The sequence below is a fragment of the Nannobrachium achirus genome, assembly GCF_963921795.1.
Source record: "Nannobrachium achirus genome assembly, chromosome: 15".
Lineage (NCBI taxonomy): Eukaryota > Metazoa > Chordata > Actinopteri > Myctophiformes > Myctophidae > Nannobrachium > Nannobrachium achirus.
Window position 1 is genome coordinate 51,004,512 of NC_137822.1, and position 14,669 is coordinate 51,019,180.

The 14,669-nt window shown below is 40.5% G+C and overlaps 1 protein-coding gene across 1 annotated transcript in view; it reads right to left on the minus strand.

Annotated features, from left to right (window-relative positions):
• Positions 1 to 787: 787 nt before the first annotated feature.
• LOC308299923 (histone-lysine N-methyltransferase Smyd1-like) overlaps positions 788 to 14,669 on the minus strand; it is a gene marked incomplete at both ends in the record, with an annotated part of 30,348 nt that continues 16,466 nt past the window's right edge. Inside the window, 2 exons of the mRNA XM_080743701.1 lie at positions 788 to 979; positions 13,369 to 13,537. Coding sequence (XP_080599827.1) covers positions 788 to 979; positions 13,369 to 13,537 — 361 coding nt within the window. The remainder of the gene's footprint in view (positions 980 to 13,368; positions 13,538 to 14,669) is intronic.

Sequence of the window (14,669 nt, forward strand, 5' to 3'; positions counted from 1 at the left end):
ATACGCCCAAACCATAACTATACAAATTTAACTGATAATCAGTAAGAGTTTTTATTTTGAGCACAGTAGTGACAAATTAATAGGTTTCTCAGTACGTTTTTCTCTTTGGCAAAGTTACAGTTTTCCCACAGTACAAAGTAAGTTTCAAGTTTTTTTAAGCACAGTTTATTTTAATAGCTGTGCGTTGTGCAAATGCAGGCTTTTCTCAGTACAAGTTTTAAGATTGTCTTCATGCCTCTACTGACTTTATCCTCCCTCCATGTGTCCAGCAAGGATTTCAGCCACTCCTGGAAGTTCTGGCGTTTACGCGAGGCGGGTCTTAACTCAAGCCTGGTGGGTTTAGGAAACACGCGTTTTAGTTTTGGTCCTCATCTGCAGTAAAAGAAGGGGATCCCAACAGGAAACAGGAAGTAGGATCCTGTTCCCAACAGGAAACAGGAAGTAGGATCATGTTCCCAACAGGAAACAGGAAGTATGAACAGGAAACAGGAAGTAGGATCATGTTCCCAACAGGAAACAGGAAGTAGACGTGATCAAAACAACGGCTCTCCATCTGCTCCCTGCTTATATTTAGCAGGAAACGCCCATATACGGTATGTGTTTCCTTTTTCGGTGTAAACAATCAAATCTTTGGAACTGTTTGGCGGTTTAACACCGAGTTTTCTTTGTTTGCACGGCGTGCGTGCATGTGGATGTTCATGTTCACCCTAACCCTAACCGTGTATGTGGATGTTCATACTGGATCTTACTTGCTGTAACTAATTTTACAAGTTACGAAACCCTAAAATTAGCTGTCAGGGGACAACATACGATAAGTGGATGATTCATAGAAGTGCAGGTTGTCAACATTGGACCCATGCAGGACTCTGGTCTGAGACAGACTGCCCAGCAGGACTCTGGTCTGAGACAGACTGTCCAGCAGGACTCTGGTCTGAGACAGACTGCCTAGCAGGACTCTGGTCTGAGACAGACTGCCCAGCTGCAGACATCCCAAGTCTCCCGGAAATCAGCGTCTCCTCCCGGACACCCGCGAGTGGCACTCAACCTCCCGGAAATCCTGGCCGCTCCGCAAATGCTTGCCATATCCGTCTGGATCATCATCATCATCATCATCATCATCATCATCAATTACTCACGACCATGATCACATGGTATGGAGCACAGATTATATACATAGAGTATACAATACATAACAGTATAATACAATATTCAAACAAACGTAGCAAAAAGTGGACAACCCGCAATGCGTTCTGATTCGTCGTCGAACTGTCAATCTGGCAAATGAATGATTGTAATTGGCTGTGGGGGATGTGGGCGTCTAAAAGTGACCAACCACTGGTCCCAGATGGAGACTGGGTTCTCTTCTCGAGAGTCGAGACTCAAGCGCGAGAATATAATCAGCTCGTATTGTAAACAGACAGGTTTTGACAGGTATTGCTTAATATGAATAAAATAACAGTATATTACAACTGTTGTTTCTTTTTCGCTGGACATACAACTGGACAAGCTGCGTCAGCCTGTGCGACGCACGGCAGCCTGTGTCTCACTGTGACATAACTTTCTCCCAAATAGGTAAGAAAGACATCATTCTATAAAGTAGTAGGGGACATCCCAGAAATGCTGATCGCCAACTTGGGATGTCTGCAGATGTCTTTATCCATTTAACCAGATGTTTATCCATTTAACCAGATGTTTATCCATTTAACCAGATGTTTATCCATTTAACCAGATGTCTTTATTCATTTAACCCTATGTTTATCCATTTAACCAGATGTTTATCCATTTAACCAGATGTTTATTCATTTAACCAGATGTTTATCCATTTAACCAGATGTTTATCCATTTAACCAGATGTTTATCCATTTAACAGATGTTTATCCATTTAACCAGATGTTTATCCATTTAACCAGATGTTTATCCATTTAACCAGTTGTTTATCCATTTAACAGATGTTTATCCATTTAACCAGATGTTTATCCATTTAACCAGATGTTTATCCATTTAACCAGATGTTTATTCATTTAACCAGATGTTTATCCATTTAACCAGATGTCTTTATCCATTTAACCAGATGTTTATTCATTTAACCAGATGTTTATTCATTTAACCAAGTCAAAAACGACAGCAACACAACATACACAGTTAAGTATTTATTTTACTGTGGTTAGCTTACATACAGTACTGGGAGCTTATGGTAGGTGGCGCTCCACCTCATAGAGCATTGTAACGATGGTAGGTGGCGCTCCACCTCATAGAGCATTGTAACGATGGTAGGTGGTGCTCCACCTCATAGAGCATTGTAACGATGGTAGGTGGTGCTCCACCTCATAGAGCATTATAACGATGCTAGGTGGTGCTCCACCTCATAGAGCATTGTAACGATGGTAGGTGGTGCTCCACCTCATAGAGCATTATAACGATGGTAGGTGGCGCTCCACCTCATAGAGCATTGTAACGATGGTAGGTGGTGCTCCACCTCATAGAGCATTATAACGATGCTAGGTGGCGCTCCACCTCATAGAGCATTATAACGATGGTAGGTGGTGCTCCACCTCATAGAGCATTGTAACGATGGTAGGTGGCGCTCCACCTCATAGAGCATTGTAACGATGGTAGGTGGCGCTCCACCTCATAGAGCATTGTAACAATGGTAGGTGGTGCTCCACCTCATAGAGCATTATAACGATGCTAGGTGGCGCTCCACCTCATAGAGCATTGTAACGATGGTAGGTGGTGCTCCACCTCATAGAGCATTGTAACGATGGTAGGTGGTGCTCCACCTCATAGAGCATTATAACGATGCTAGGTGGCGCTCCACCTCATAGAGCATTGTAACGATGGTAGGTGGTGCTCCACCTCATAGAGCATTGTAACGATGGTGGTGCTCCACCTCATAGAGCATTATAACGATGCTAGGTGGTGCTCCACCTCATAGAGCATTGTAACGATGCTAGGTGGCGCTCCACCTCATAGAGCATTATAACGATGGTAGGTGGTGCTCCACCTCATAGAGCATTGTAACGATGGTAGGTGGTGCTCCACCTCATAGAGCATTATAACGATGCTAGGTGGTGCTCCACCTCATAGAGCATTGTAACGATGCTAGGTGGCGCTCCACCTCATAGAGCATTATAACGATGGTAGGTGGTGCTCCACCTCATAGAGCATTGTAACGATGGTAGGTGGTGCTCCACCTCATAGAGCATTATAACGATGGTAGGTGGTGCTCCACCTCATAGAGCATTGTAACGATGCTAGGTGGCGCTCCAACTCATAGAGCATTATAACGATGGTAGGTGGCGCTCCACCTCATAGAGCATTATAACGATGCTAGGTGGCGCTCCACCTCATAGAGCATTCTGATAAATAGACTGTTACAGTATGTTACAGTAAGTTAGTGCAGATACTGTACATAGAGCATATAGTAGGTTTTAAAAGACACAAAGATGTCCAACGTTTCAGTAAATGTAAAACTGGATGTGTTCCAATGAGCCCAATGTGCTTATTATTTAATTCTTGTTAAGTAGATGTTTTAATGGTGGCAGTGAATGGGTTAATATATTGATAAGATCCACAAACATTCCTAACCACTTGCACTTCAAAGGATTTTCCAAAAGTAGCAAAATAGCTGATCTACAATCTCTCCATGCGCTGCATTGCAACGTGCTGAGAGCTTGTAGATCGGCTATTTTGCAGGACAAAGTGGGTGTTCGTTTATGAAGAAATAAAAGAGCTGCAAGGTTTCTTCTGCCCGGCAACAAGGTTATGTTAGATCTAATGCCATCAGTGCCTCGTGTTGATTGGCTGGTTTTCGGAGGCGTGTCATCAGTGCCTCGTGCTCATTGGCTGTTTCTTGGCGGCATTGAAGATCCTCAGTTCCTGCTCGGTCTGTCTGCGAATCACCTGCAAGCATCAGTTATTATTAGTGGCCAAGGCCACGAAGTGGCAAAAGCCTTGGCCACTCATTGTTATTGGACTTCAGCACTATTATTAGTGGCCAAGGCCACGAAGTGGCAAATGGCCACTCATTGATATTGGACTTCAGCACTATTATTATTATTATTATTCTTCCGCCACTTTTGCTCTAGCGGCTAGACCGTGCAGTCGCTTTTTACGAAACTCGGCAGTATGGCAGAGGACTATGCCAAACGGCTAAAACGCGAAGCTCGCAACAATCGGCCAAAGGGTGGCGCTGTAGGAAGCCTTTGAAAAATGCCAACTTTGAACTGGTGTAGCTCATGCCCTGTTTCAGGTACAGCAATGAAACCTGTATACACTTATGCGTCTCCTCATGCCGAACAACTTTTACGCTCTGACTTTTGACCTCTGACCTTTACTTCTCCCACAATTTTGAATTATATGAAAAACAGTAAAAATGTATCTCCTCCTGGGATTTTCGCGTAATGTGCGCGAAACTTTTTTTACATGAACTTTGGACCAATACGGTCTGAAAAGTTAGGCGGATTTTCTTTAAAGCGAAACATTATTTTTTAATAATTCACTCAATGTTGCAGTTTTATGCAAATTATTCTTCTGCCTCTAAATCATACATGCAAAGTGACACGTTCATGGCATTTGGCAAATATGTAGAGGGTTAGTCCAAATATCACTGAAAGCAATCTTACTCCAATTGGCCAAAGGGGGGCGCTATACGAAGCGTTTGAAAACTCAAACTTTAAAGGGGCATAAGTCATGCCTCGTTTCGTTTGAAGACATGCAACTTGCTTACACGCGTGCCTTGACTCAAGCGGAAGACATCTGTGTCTTTGTTAAGTAAGCTCCGCCCTTAGATTTTCCGCCATTTTGAGCAGTTTGTAAAACACTTAAACCCGCTTTTATTCCGGAACTTTCGCGTCACGTGCACGGAACTTTTTTTTACATGAACTTTGGACCAATATCTAAAGATCTGTCAGATCGTTTTTTTTTTTAAATTGAAACATGCTTTTTTAATAATTCAATCAACATTGCAAGTTTTATGCAAATTATTCTTCTGCCTCTAAAACATACATGCAAAGTAAAATTTTCATGATGAACTACCGTAGAGGGTAAGTCCAAATATCACTGAAACCAAAAAGAATCATATTTGAACTGGGGACCCCCCACCCTGACGTGAGTAGGGTTTTCCCATGATCTGGGCCTTAGGCTAGATGCAGAATAGAGCTGGGACGTTCGCGAACGAACCGAATCTTTTGAACGGCTCTTTGAAGTGAACGTTGGGATCCGGTTCGCGCAGTAGAGAGCCGTTCATTTGGGGGGGAGACCCCCTCCCCCCAATTCAACATCTCCTTGCTACTCCACTGAGTACTGACTGAGTACAGTGAGTGAGTGAGAGAGAGAGAACAAGTGAAGGAGCGAGTTCATTGTTGCCTGCTTGTTTTTTTTTGGGTGTTTTATGAATAACAAAAGTCAAGGTAGCTTAATTTACACACACATTTTATGAAAAGGGTAAATACTAAATTGTGATCTCAACTGTCAGCAGAGGAATGTGGTGCCACCTTGTGGATTCATGTTTAAACAAATTCTTCTTAAAAATATATAAATATACAAGGAGCCAAATGAGCCAGTCTTTTGAACGGCTCTTTTTATTGAGCCAGATCGATGGTACTGTCTCACTTCAAAGAGCCATAAATCCCACCTCTAATGCAGAATGGTTAGGCACAGGTGTGTGTGTGTGTGTGTGTGTGTGTGTGTGTGTGTGTGTGTGTGTGTGCGTGTGCGTGTGCGTGTGCGTGTGCGTGTGCACGTGCGTGCGTGCGTGCGTGCGTGCGTGCGTGCGTGCGTGCATGTGAACTGAATCTAACTGATGGCTTAGTTTGGTTTTCAGAAAAACTACATTTCCCAGAATGCAGCAGCTAAGATGGCTGCTTGTTGCAATCAGTTTGATTTGTCAGCACCTGGCCGCAACACAGCTTCTCCGAGTCAGGCAATCCAAATGTTTTTGCTCTTAACCACCGCTTCACTGTGTAGCTGGCTCTCGAAGGGACTCTTCCATCGAGCAGTAAGCAAAACTCCACTATGTTCTCCTCTGTCGCACATTTGCTCTGTATTTTGCCACATTGCTAATGGTGGTTCTATCTGTTCCCATTGTAGGCAAATTAGGAGCTGCATCTGAGTCTTGGAAGAGAAATGGCATGTGTTAATGGAAGCAACGGCATACTGTGAAACATATGTTTCGAATGTAACCCCTGTTTGTTAAGTTCTGGAAAGAAGCATATTTTGAGTTAAAACTTTATTTCATGTTTTAGGGGAACGCCCCATTGAATAAAACAACGCTTATTGCGTTTTCACCTTGAGAACTGTTTCCGTGTGCTGGTTTGGGTTCAGACTTCACAATACTTATTTGAAGACGTTTACTATTTGAAAACATTGTGATTTAAAAGACATGCCTGAAAATGGCTAGGTTGTTAACCCTCTGTTTTGAAGGTTTACAACCTGATGACCAACTCTTCAACAAAGACAACTAATGAAAAAGTTGGAAAATAAAGATATTGAGTTAAAACCTTGAGGAGTTCTTTGGAACTATTTTATGTCTGTTGCATATAGTATTTTGCATACATGTTGTGTAGAGGTCAATTTGTGCTTTTACCAATAACTATGCCGATTAGTGTAAAATCGGCAGAGTCTCTGTCATTTATAGCGCCACCAGAAGGCCGAAAACGCATTCTTCAATATTACTCCTTCAGATTTTATCCGATAATCACACAAATGGGCACACAGTATCTCTACAGTGATGTAATCATGACGGATTTGTCCAATATCATATTCTATCTAATTGGCTAACATTGAATTCCAAGGTTTGCAGGATTGCTCCTTTTTGAACAAAATGTCTCAAACGCAGCCTGCTATTTGTGTGAGATTCTGCACGCACATTCCCACTAGGCCAAGGAACAGATGCCACCCTTCTCACATTGGCCTGTTATAGCGCCACCAGCGGGTCAGGGTTTTTGCAAAACCCATTTTTGGAACAAAATGCCTCAAATCCCGCATGCAGCGTCCGATTGCCGTGAAAGGCCAAAGAACACGTGGTACCCTTTTGACTTTGGCCCATTATAGTCACCACTAGGCCAAAAAAAAAACACCTGACCTGCTGGAGACCTGTTCGGAAGAACACTACTTCTAGTTTTTCTTTGATTTCTTCTTTGCTTTCCCTTGATGCTTTTTTGCTTTCCTACTTTTTCTACCTTGGCCACTTTATCGCTGCTTGCAGCTATATTTATTATTATTATTCTTCCGCCACTTTTGCTCTAGCGGCTAGACCGTGCAGTCGCTTTTTACGAAACTCTGCAGTATGGCAGAGGACTTTGCCAAACGGCTAAAACGCGAAGCTCGCAACAATCGGCCAAAGGGTGGCGCTGTAGGAAGCCTTCGAAAGTGCAAACTTTGAACTGGTGTAGCTCATGCCCTGTTTCAGGTACAGCAATGAAACCTGTATACACTTATGCGTCTCCTCATGCCGAACAACTTTTACGCTCTGACTTTTGACCTCTGACCTTTACCTCTCCCACAATTTTGAATTCTATGAAAAACAGTAAAAATGTATCTCCTCCTGGGATTTTCGCGTAACGTGCGCGAAACTTTTTTTACATGAACTTTGGACCAATACGGTCTGAAAAGTTAGCCGGATTTTCTTTAAAGCGAAACATTATTTTTTAATAATTAACCGTATAATGCAGTTTCATGCAAATTATTCTTCTGCCTCTAAATCATACTGCAAAGTGACACGTTCATGGCAGTATGGCAGAGGACCATGCCAAACGGCTAAAACGCGAAGCTCGCAACAATCGGCCAAAGGGTGGCGCTGTAGGAAGCCTTCGAAAGTGCAAACTTTGAACTGGTGTAGCTCATGCCCTGTTTCAGGTACAGCAATGGAACCTGTATACACTTATGCGTCTCCTCATGCCGAACAACTTTTACGCTCTGACTTTTGACCTCTGACCTTTACTTCTCCCACAATTTTGAATTATATGAAAAACAGTAAAAATGTATCTCCTCCTGGGATTTTCGCGTAATGTGCGCGAAACTTTTTTTACATGAACTTTGGACCAATACGGTCTGAAAACTTAGGCGGATTTTCTTTAAAGCGAAACATTATTTTTTAATAATTCACTCAATGTTGCAGTTATATGCAAATTATTCTTCTGCCTCTAAATCATACATGCAAAGTGACACATTCATGGCATTTGGCAAATATGTAGAGGATTAGTCCAAATATCACTGAAAGCAATCTTACTCCAATTGGCCAAAGGGGGGCGCTATACGAAGCGTTTGAAAACTCAAACTTTAAAGGGGCATAAGTCATGCCTCGTTTCGTTTGAAGACATGCAACTTGCTTACACGCGTGCCTTGACTCAAGCTGAAGACATCTGTGTCTTTGTTAAGTAAGCTCCGCCCTTCGATTTTCCGCCTTTTGGAGCAGTTCGTAAAACACTTAAACCCGCTTTTATTCCGGAACTTTCGCGTCATGTGCACGGAACTTTTTTTACATGAACTTTGGACCAATATCTAAAGATCTGTCAGATCGGATTTTTTAAACATTGAAACATGCTTTTTTAATAGTTCAATCAACATTGCAAGTTGTATGCAAATTATTCTTCTGCCTCTAAAACATACATGCAAAGTAACATTTTCATGATGAACTACCGTAGAGGGTAAGTCCAAATATCACTGAAACCAAAAATAATCATATTTGAACTGGGGACCCCCTACCCTGACGTGAGTAGGGTTTTCCCATGATCTGGTCCTTAGGCTAGATGCAGAATAGAGCTGGGACGTTCGCGAACGAATCAAATCTTTTGAACGGCTCTTTGAAGTGAACGTTGGGATCCGGTTCGCGCAGTAGAGAGCCGTTCATTTGGGGGGGAGACCCCCTCCCCCCAATTCAACATCTCCTTGCTACTCCACTGAGTACTGACTGAGTACAGTGAGTGAGTGAGAGAGAGAGAACAAGTGGAGGAGCGAGTTCATTGTTCATTGTTTTTTTTAGGTGTTTTATGAATAACAAAAGTCAAGGTAGCTTAATTTACACACACATTTTATGATCGATGGTACTGTCTCACTTCAAATAGCCATAAATCCCACCTCTAATGCAGAATGGTTAGGCACAGGTGTGTGTGTGTGTGTGTGTGTGTGTGTGTGTGTGTGTGTGTGTGTGTGTGTGTGTGTGTGTGTGTGTGTGTGTGTGTGTGTGTGTGTGTGTGTGTGTGTGTGTGTGTGTGTGTGTGTGTGTGCGTGCGTGCGTGCGTGCGTGCGTGCGTGCGTGCGTGCGTGCGTGCGTGCGCGTTATTCTTCTGCCTCTAAAACATACATTCAAAGTCACATTTAAATCACACTTTGCAATAATGTAGGTTAGTGCACTGTGCACTTGTGCACTTGTAACCCACGGTTCAGCGGGAATTACAGTCATTTTATTTTATTTTTCAAATGGAATATATTCTTATTTTTCGCATGCAATGTTTTGACCACGGTCCCTGAGTCACAGCTGCAGAGCATTCGTAATCACCACACCCTGTATAAAGCCAGTCTTTTTTCAGTTTGTTCAGTAACCTCATTGGAGCTGCTGCAGGTTTGTACACATTTCATTTCAAGACTATTCCAATTTCTAACAGCATTACTCCATTTATATTTAACCCACACTATATTGCTTTTAGATCCACCTGACCAACTCTGATATTGACACTGAGGCTGCGTGACTAAGATAATTGGTAAGTGAACATGTGGCTCGGAAATGTTTGTTTCTGGTTTTGGGATTGGAATGTAAAAAGATTCATTTCGGTAATGTAATTATTGCTTGTAGATAAGCAGATTTGTCGACTTTATTTAGTTTTAAGCTTGTAGATCGGCTGATTAGTTGATTTTTTTAGTTTTTTTGCCTGTGAACTGAATCTTAATTGTTTGGTTTTCAGAAAAAACTACATTTCCCAGAATGCAGCAGCTAAGATGGTTGCTTGTTGGGCGTCGGCCGATTGAATCCATCTGAACAGTTTGAACAAAACACTGCTGAGTTGAGTGTGTGCTGCTCTGTTAACCGGTAAGACTGTTTGCTTGTATTTTGTATGGTCTCTTTTACCGTTTTACTGTGTTATTTTGGTTCTATCGTTTACAGTGAGAATGTGTTTTATATTGTCAGGAGTGTGCAGTTGTGGATTATTGCCTGTGTCCACTATTGTTTGGGGTGTGGCCTCATCTCTTTCTTCAATGTAAGCATTTAACTAAAGAGATGTGAGTATTATTGCGACTGTTAGGTCGCAGTTACTATCGAAACCTCCACCGGCTGTCACTCTGTCCGTGTGACATCATACTTTTGCCCTATTCATATCTCCGTTACCATTGCCCCTATCCATGCCAAACTTTGCACACACTCCTTGGCTGCCTGATTTCTCACATGGCCCTCCAGCGCCACCATGAGGCCGATTCTTGCAAAACATTTGCGAACACTGCTCCTACAGATTTTGGCCTAAAATCACACAAATTGATTGTCAAATCACAACCTCCGTCCCTGATTTCACACATGCCCCTCTCTAGCGCCACCATCAGACAGATTTTTGCAAAACACATTTTACAACACTGCTCCTACAGATTTTGGCCTAAAATCACGCAAATTGGATGGCAAATCACAACCTCCAAATCAGCAGATCTGTTGACTTTATTTTGTTTTAACCTTGTAGATCGGCTGATTAGTTGACTTTTCTTATTTTTTTTATCCAGGCCCTGTTTTTTGCATGTGAACTGAATCTAACTGATGGCTTTGCTTGGTTTTCAGAAAAAACTACATTTCCCAGAATGCAGCAGCTAAGATGGCTGCTTGTTGCAATCAGTTTGATTTGTCAGCACCTGGCCACAACACAGCTTCTCCGAGTCAGGCAATCCAAATGTTTTTGCTCTTAACCACCGAGCTCTGCTTCACTGTGTAGCTGGCTCTCGAAGGGACTCTTCCATCGAGCAGTAAGCAAAACTCCACTATGTTCTCCTCTGTCGCACATTTGCTCTGTATTTTGCCACATTGCTAATGGTGGTTCTATCTGTTCCCATTGTAGGCAAATTAGGAGCTGCATCTGAGTCTTGGAAGAGAAATGGCATGTGTTAATGGAAGCAACAGCATACTGTGAAACATATGTTTCGAATGTAACCCCTGTTTGTTAAGTTCTGGAAAGAAGCATATTTTGAGTTAAAAGCCCCGGTTTTGGGAAGAACTTTATTTCATGTTTTAGGGGAACGCCCCATTGAATAAAACAACGCTTATTGCGTTTTCACCTTGAGAACTGTTTCCGTGTGCTGGTTTGGGTTCAGACTTAACAATACTTAATGTTTAAAAACTTTATTTGAAGACGTGTTAAAAGCCCCGGTTTTGTGAAGAACTTTATTTCATGTTTTAGGGGAACGCCCCATTGAATAAAACAACGCTTATTGCGTTTTCACCTTGAGAACTGTTTCCGTGTGCTGGTTTGGGTTCAGACTTCACAATACTTAATGTTTAAAAACTTTATTTGAAGACGTTTACTACTTGAATTATTTGAAAACATTGTGATTTAAAAGACATGCCTGAAAATGGCTAGGTTGTTAACCCTCTGTTTTGAAGGTTTACAACCTGATGACCAACTCTTCAACAAAGACAACTAATGAAAAAGTTGGAAAATAAAGATTGAGTTAAAACCTTGAGGAGTTCTTTGGAACTATTTTATGTCTGTTGCATATAGTCTTTTGCATACATGTTGTGTAGAGGTCAATTTGTGCTTTCACCAATAACTATGCCGATTAGTGTAAAATCGGCAGAGTCTCTGTCATTTATAGCGCCACCAGAAGGCCGAAAATGCATTCTTCTATATTACTCCTTCAGATTTTATCCGATAATCACACAAATGTGCACACAGTATCTCTACAGTGATGTAATCATGACGGATTTGTCCAATATCATATTCTATCTAATTGGCTAACATTGAATTCCAAGGTTTGCAGGATTGCTCCTTTTTGAACAAAATGTCTCAAACGCAGCCTGCTATTTGTGTGAGATTTTGCATGCACATTCCCACTAGGCCAAGGAACAGATGCCACCCTTCTCACATTGGCCTGTTATAGCGCCACCAGCGGGTCAATTTTTGCAAAACCCATTTTTGGAACAAAATGCCTCAAATCCCGCATGCAGCGTCCGATTGCCGTGAAAGGCCAAAGAACACGTGGTACCCTTTTGACTTTGGCCTATTATAGTCACCACTAGGCCAAAAAAAAAAACACCTGACCTGCCGGAGACCTGTTCGGAAGAACACTGCTTCCAGTTTTTCTTTGATTTCTACTTTGCTTTCCCTTGATGCCTTTTTGCTTTCCTGCTATTTATGCCTTGGCCACTTTATCGCTGCTTGCAGCTATATTTATTATTATTATTATTACCCATACTGTATTATTTATTATTATTACCCCATACTGTATTATTTATTATTATTATTTACATACTGTATTATTTATTACTATTATTTACATACTGTATTATTTATTATTATTATTTACATACTGTATTATTTATTATTATTATTTACATACTGTATACTGTATTATTTATTACTATTATTTACATACTGTATTATTTATTACTATTATTTACATACTGTATTATTTATTATTAATATTTACATACTGTATTATTTATTATTATTATTTACATACTGTATTATTTATTATTATTATTTACATACTGTATACTGTATTATTTATTACTATTATTTACATACTGTATTATTTATTACTATTATTCACATACTGTATTATTTATTATTATTATTTACATACTGTATTATTTATTATTATTATTTACATACTGTATTATTTATTACTATTATTTACATACTGTATTATTTATTATTATTATTTACATACTGTATTATTTATTATTATTATTTACATACTGTATTAGTTTATAAGATGGTATCTCTAGGTCTTTAGTAACAGCATGGTTGCGTCCATGTGTCACCATCAGGATGGCTGTATTGAGGGTATATAGGGTACAGTATAGGGTAGTGATTCTAACCCAACCCTAACCCTGCAAGCATCACAGTTATTATTAGTATTATTATTACATACTGTATTATTTATTACTATTACCAACTTTATCTGTTGAGGGTAAAGTTTATAAGATGGCATCTCTACGTCTCTGGTGACAGCATGGTTGGGTCCATGTGACACCATCAGGATGGTATAGGGTTGTATAGGGTAGTGTTTAGGGTTAGGGTATGGGGTATACAGTAGGGTATAAAGTAGGGTACCTCCAGGTCTTTAGTGACAGCATGGTTGGGTCCATGTGACACCATCAGAATAGCGTAAGCCTTGCAGATCATATAGTATAGTATAGTATAGTATAGTATATAGTATAGTATAGGGTACCTCTAGGTCTTTAGTGACAGCATGGTTGGGTCCATGTGACACCATCAGGATGGCGTAAGCCTTGCAGATCATTCCGTGCCCCGCCTCAATCATCCCGGCGTGCCAGTGGGCCACGCCCGCTCTCATGGCAGCCAATCCCAGCTTCCCGTTGTTGGGGTGGTACAGCTTCCTGTCACATGACACATGGAGAGGTGAAGTACAGCTTCCTGTCACATGATGACGCTCATCGATGCTTAAAGTCACAGTGAGTCTCAGAGCGTTAAACAGCTCCGTCTGGTTCATTTGTACGAGAATGATATTTAGCATGTTGTTTAGAGCAGCGGTTCTCAAGCTTTTCAGGCTGTGACCCCCAAAATTATCATATTTTAACTGGGGACCCCCAAAATAATCATATTTTAACTGGGGACCCCCAAAATAATCATATTTTAACTGGGGACCCCTCCACACTGACGAGCACTAAGAGTTGAGGCATTGCATTTTGTATGACACGGTTCTATTGTGAAAATAGCAGATCTACATGCTCACAACACCTCGCAAGATCTGCTATTTTCACAACTTCTGCCTCTACCTTTTGACAATTTGGCCAATGTTTAATTTGTTATTTTAGAGGCTTATCAACCACAGATAAATATCAGCCTAATCAGGGCTATTGAACACCCTTTACATCTGAGTGTTGGTTAAAATAATATTGAACCAATGGAAAGTAGTAAAAAGCCCTTCGGTCAAAACCTCCTAACTCCACTTGAGATCATTTTACCCAAAATGAACATTTTGGAGTTAGAAGGTTTCAGCCCCACAGCAGAGATAGATAACATATATAACAATACTGCATTGTACTATATAGGACTTATATATAATACTGTAGTCCTTGCAGCATCCTGCTCTGGAACTCTGCTGCCTGGGTTAGTGTTAGTAGTGTATTTATGTATATATATACATATAGATAACATACTGGGTTAGTGTTAGTAGTGTATTTATGTATATATATATATATATATACATATAGATAACATACTGGGTTAGTGTTAGTAGTGTATTTATGTATATATATATATATACATATAGATAACATACTGGGTTAGTGTTAGTAGTGTATTTATGTATATATATATACATATAGATAACATACTGGGTTAGGGTTAGTAGTGTATATATATATATATATATATATATATATATACATATAGATAACATACTGGGTTAGTGTTAGTAGTGTATTTATGTATATATATACATATAGATAACATATTGGGTTAGTGTTAGTAGTGTATTTATGTATATATATACATATAGATAACATA